Source organism: Sinocyclocheilus anshuiensis, unplaced genomic scaffold, assembly GCF_001515605.1.
Source record: "Sinocyclocheilus anshuiensis isolate Anshui unplaced genomic scaffold, SAMN03320099.WGS_v1.1 scaffold443, whole genome shotgun sequence".
Lineage (NCBI taxonomy): Eukaryota > Metazoa > Chordata > Actinopteri > Cypriniformes > Cyprinidae > Sinocyclocheilus > Sinocyclocheilus anshuiensis.
The window spans coordinates 363,617-368,923 of NW_015548211.1; the positions used below are offsets into that span (position 1 = coordinate 363,617).

At 39.2% G+C, this 5,307-nt stretch overlaps 1 protein-coding gene across 3 annotated transcripts in view; it reads right to left on the minus strand.

The window, feature by feature from the left end:
- Positions 1–1,874: 1,874 nt before the first annotated feature.
- epb41l4a (erythrocyte membrane protein band 4.1 like 4A) overlaps positions 1,875–5,307 on the minus strand; it is a 52,222-nt gene continuing 48,789 nt past the window's right edge. For all 3 annotated transcript variants that reach the window (XM_016440603.1, XM_016440602.1, XM_016440601.1), the window contains 7 exons: positions 4,973–5,050; positions 4,627–4,746; positions 4,371–4,418; positions 4,220–4,288; positions 3,774–3,884; positions 3,599–3,677; positions 1,875–2,590 (listed from right to left, as the gene is read on the minus strand). In XM_016440603.1, coding sequence (XP_016296089.1) covers positions 2,480–2,590; positions 3,599–3,677; positions 3,774–3,884; positions 4,220–4,288; positions 4,371–4,418; positions 4,627–4,746; positions 4,973–5,050 — 616 coding nt within the window. In that variant the 3' untranslated portion in view covers positions 1,875–2,479. The remainder of the gene's footprint in view (positions 2,591–3,598; positions 3,678–3,773; positions 3,885–4,219; positions 4,289–4,370; positions 4,419–4,626; positions 4,747–4,972; positions 5,051–5,307) is intronic.

Here is a 5,307-nt window from a genome sequence, read left to right on the forward strand (position 1 = left end):
GTTGTTTTGAACCCAACCGCTGGGTCAAAACAACCCAATAGCTGGGTTTGTCCCTTTTTAACCCAGCACTGGGTTATAATCAACCCAGCATTTTTTAGAGTGTAGTCTTTAATCAGCTGAACAAATACCTGGACAATTTTCAATCTGGTTTCGAACCGCACCACAGCACAGAGACAGCACTCATTAAGATAATAAATGATATTCGCTTAAATTCTGATTCTGGCAAAATATCAGTGCTGGTACTACTAGATCTTAGTGCTGCGTTTGACACTGTAGACCTTAGTTTCAGTAGTCATGTCAAAGCAGTAACTAAATCAGTAACTAAACCTTGCCTTAAGAACTAGTTTGACTAACTAGCAGTTAACCAAGTTGTTATCAGTCTGTCTTTTCAGATTCAAATTAGATCAATCTACATTTTTATGTAACTGACTTAAAAAATTATGACCAGTCTTGCAGAAAAAAATTAGGTGTTTAACTTTTAAGACTAGTCTAAGCAGTTTATGCAACCGGCCACTGGAATGCGAATTTTGCCAGGGAACCCTGCCAAAAACGTTGGTTTTTACCCCCCGAACGCGATTGGGCTAGTTTTGAGTAGCAATTGGGCAGGGTTTGTTGATGAAAACCTGGCAACCCTGATTGAGGTGGCAGAGTTTTGCACAGGCAGACATTACTCACATTTTCTTTAAATCTATTTATAATGTGCTATAAAGAGCTCTATTATGGAATAATACATCATTTCATGTCTCACTATGTTCGCACAAAGCTCATTTTTTGCAAAGGTCTAGTGTAAATTTGATTGACACTTTCTAAAGAAAGAAGTGAAAGGAGGGATTTTGTTTTGGCTCAGTACCCATTTACATACAAAGCATTTGCAGATGCCCATATATCTACACCAGCTTACAAAATTCATTCAGTTTCCAAAATATACATTGTTTTTAAAGAGGTTAAGCATTTCAGATGCTATTTTCTGAAGTAATTTTCAGAAAGCGATCGAGTAACTCCGTCTTTCGCAACCCAAACACCGGTGAACCTATATTAAAAACTTTTCAAACAAAATGCTACATTTATGTGTGACATAGTGTGAAATGTAAATCTATAATAAACTGTAGAACAAACATTTATGTTTTGCTGACCTACCTTACAATTTAGCGCGCTGAGGAACGTGTTTGGTTAGAAACAGTGTTGCCAAGTCCGCGGTTTTCCCGCGGAATTAGGCTACTTTAACACTTGCTGCAGGTTGTTTTTCATGTCTGCGGGTTGAAGCGACCCCAATAACTTGATATTTAGCCCCTGGAATGCGAATTTTACCAGGGGAACCCCACCAAAAACACACACATTTTACCCCCCAGAACCCCATTGGGCTAATTTTGAGTAGCAATTGGGAGGGGTTTTGTTGTGAAAACCTGGCAACCCTGGTTAGAAACGTTTTTTGAAAATGTTTACATTTTCTGTATGTAATAAGTTGCTTTGTAAACAGAAAAGCTTTGGTTCTGGCTAAAATACACAGAGCTAATGTGAAATTAACCTTAATTTAAACATGCTAACAAGTTACAGAGCTTCAAGCACCTTATCGCTTTTAGAACATTTTTACCGCGCAATCAAAAAAATAAAATCTTATTTTATTGATCAAATTCATGAAGTCTGGTTCTTTCACTAAAAGATCTAATGGTGAGATCTGCTCCAGTCAGCTGATTGTTTGTAAATGCATTTATTTATTTATTTTTTTTTACTTATACTGACTTCAGAATACAAATAACCAAGCATTGTTTTTTGTTTGCTTCCCTCTGCTGGCTGCAGTGTGTCATTTCATACTATAACATGCTAAGACATACACAAAGCGAAATAATTTAAACCAGACCACTTTGCTTTTGCAAAGACACAAGACAGGTACATTAACCCCGGTATGAATGTACAGTAATGTATTTATTGACAAGTTGTTACAACCAAAAAATTTGAGCTTCCAGCGATTTTTAAACAGAAATAAGAGTCTACATTATTGTGCAAAAACAAAAATAGAAATACAGCAGCTTTTCCTACAGCAGAGCTGATTCTAAAATCTGAGGACACAACGAACAACAACAACAACAATAATAATACGAAGCACTGTTTACCATCATTCCCACGTGCTGCTCGAGCTCACAGAAGTTTAATACTGTACGAAAATGTGTTCAAGAGATGTTTGTAATCTCAGACATAACACCACCGACGGACAGTCCAGCATCCTTCATTTGATTGTCAGTAGGTTTGCAGTGTGCTTTTGTAATACACAAAACCTCTATGAAGGGACACATGCATCCTAGACTGCTGAAGAAATAAATTTTTCTCTGATTTATGGCATGGACTCTTGATGAAATGCGTTTTTTATTGAGGATGTCCGTGTATCTGGATCACTTCAGTGTTTCCATCTCCACCAGAGCTTGACTTTTCATTTCACCGGCAACCCTGCCGTTCGTCCTTGACACGTCGACTGTGAAAGCGGTCACGTCTCTGTTTTCACTCGAGATGTGTGTACGGTCTTCACCACCTTGGCGGAGCTTTTTGCGTCCTGCTCAGAGCTCTCTGAGAGAGTGTCTTTGGAGCCTTTCTTCTTCTGAAAGGAACAAAAATAGACACACACATTACAGTGTGCAAACACCAGATGTTGATTAAATAACTAAACCGTCAAAATATCCAAATTTATCAAAACCGTTAATCAAAGTATCATAACTGGAGGGAAAATGACAAACCGAGTCTGCTTAAACCAACTGAAATCAGATGAATATCTGACTCTAAAGGTTAATATTTTACTAAGCAATCTGTTCACTAGTTACTGGAATATTTCACCCAAAAACTGAACATTTGCTGAACATTTACTCATTCTCAGGCCATCCAAGATTAGGATGAGTTTGTTTCTTCGTCACATTTGGAGAAATGTAGCATTGCATCAGTGTCTCAGCAATGGATGCTCTGCAGTGAATGGGTGCCGTCAGAATGAGAGCTGATAAAAACATCACAATAATCCACAAGTAATCCACACCACTCCAGTCCATCAGTTAAGATCTGGAGAAGACAAAAGCTGAAACAAATCCAGCATTAAGACGTTTTTAACTAAATTATGAGTCCATAATTCATAATAACGCTTCCTCCAGTTAAAAAGTCCATCTCACACCAAAATCCAGCCACATATGTGTTTAGAGCTGTTTAAACGCTGCTTGATCTGTGCAGATTTCTCTCCTGATTCAGACCAGAACACTTTTTCACTGGAGGAAGCGTTATGGATTATGGTCTCATAATTTAGTTAAAAACGTGTTAATGCTGGATGTGTCTCAGCTTTTGTCTTCTCCAGATGTGAACTGATGGACTGGAGTGCTGTGGATTACTTGTGGATTATTGTGATGTTTTTATCAGCTCTCATTCTGACGGCACCCATTCACTGCAGAGCATCCATTGCTGAGACACTGATGCAATGCTACGTTTCTCCAAATCTGATGAAGAAACAAACTCATCTGCATCTTGGATGGCCTGAGAGTGAGTAAATCTTCAGCTCATTTTCATTTTTGGCTGAACTACTCCATTAAATAATTAAGCAAGCAAGTAATGAAGGAGGTGTGTGTCTGACCTGTGCAGGGGTCGAGCTGGAACCGGGCACATCTGCGGTGCGTGTAACCGGGAGAGGAGGCACCAGATCGGTCCGAGAGCTACAGACGTGAGTGGAAAGACAATAGAAATGAATCTGATCTGAGATCAGCGAGTGTGATACGAAAAATCCTCTTGACCGCTCAGGATGGACTTACTTGACCTCGGAGAGCACAGACCTCTCGCCATCCGAACAGTGGGAGCGTCGATACTGCCGGAAGCTCCTGGGAGAATGTGAATGGCGGATCTTGATCGGGTCACCTTGTGTTCTGAAACCAGATACATGCAGTAGTTTGCACTTCAGTGCCACATGGGTTTAAGTCCTTAAAAGCTTCTTTTCTGTGTTACTGCAAGCTCAGCGTTCAGCAGACGAATATCCCAAAACATCAGATTTACATACAGCTCATCAGGAACGGTTTTAGAGATATAACGCATGTTTTCTATGGATACTAATTGTCAACATACTGCACTGGGAGTTTTAACACGCTGACAGAGACACGTATATACATTTGGGGATTTCATTTTTTTTATGGGATCCCAACGTTTCCCCTATTTGTAGAAATATTGACTGTCCTGTTTTATAGGACAGGTTGATTTGACTCACTCCACTTTCTTGTATGGAATCTCCTTTAGTTTTTCCTCAGAGAGACCTGAAGGATCGACCAGCTCCTTTCTGCACACAAACACAACATGATCAACACCGTCTGTCTTCTGTTTTTCAGAGATAGAGTCTCTGAGAGTTTCATTAAACTCACTGGATGTGCTTCCAGAGCTGCTCTTTAGCTTGGATGTCAGGACTTCGTCTATGATAGACAAGATGAAACAAAGTTCAAAGAGGGTCGGGTCATACATGTTTTTTATGATTTAACCCTATAAAGCAAAATATATATTTAAATATGTTCAAGTATTTTGTCTAAAAGGTTCAATGAACTGTTCAATTTAAAAATCGGAATTTTCTGACTATGATTTCATATGTCAGGCTTTACAGGGTTAATAGTTTCAGGTGCTTACGATCGTGAGCGGTGTCGCGAGCGCCGATGGTTGGGATCGTTGGGAGTTTTTTCTTTCTGTCTGCGCAGCACAACCTCCCACTGCGGACCAGAATCAACCATCTCATTCTCCTGACGGGACCTGCAGGTTGAAGGGAGTTGTAGTAGTGAATGCATTTATATCATGATACGAATTCTTGCTTTCTTGCAAAGATTTCCCGCTTTTCCCAAAGATTTTCCCAATGCCCCAAAATAATTGTTTTTCCCTAAAATAATAGTTTTTAAGACCATTAACACCTTAATTTATAATGTCCATATATTTCAGGAGCCCTGTGCTCTTTTATTGTCCTGACAGCTCAATAACCCACCGGTTTCTTTTTTTACGATGTTCCCTGTTGGAATTCTCGGATTCGCTGCCGCTGCTGGTGTTTCCACGGGAACGTGACCTAAAGGGGCCAATCAGAGGGGTCACAGGTCACAGGACAGAATGAAAGAGGGACACACATTCCTGAACAGTTCTAGAAAGTTTATCAAGATCAGTTTTGCAAAAACAAAACAAAAAATATTGTTAATAAAAATCACAAGGATGCAAATTTTAACACATTTTTTTTTTTCAGTATTCAAGAAATTGCATCTCTGTTCCAAATGAGATGTTATCAAAAATAGAGAAAGAACACCTTTCCTAAAAAAAAAAAAAAAACCT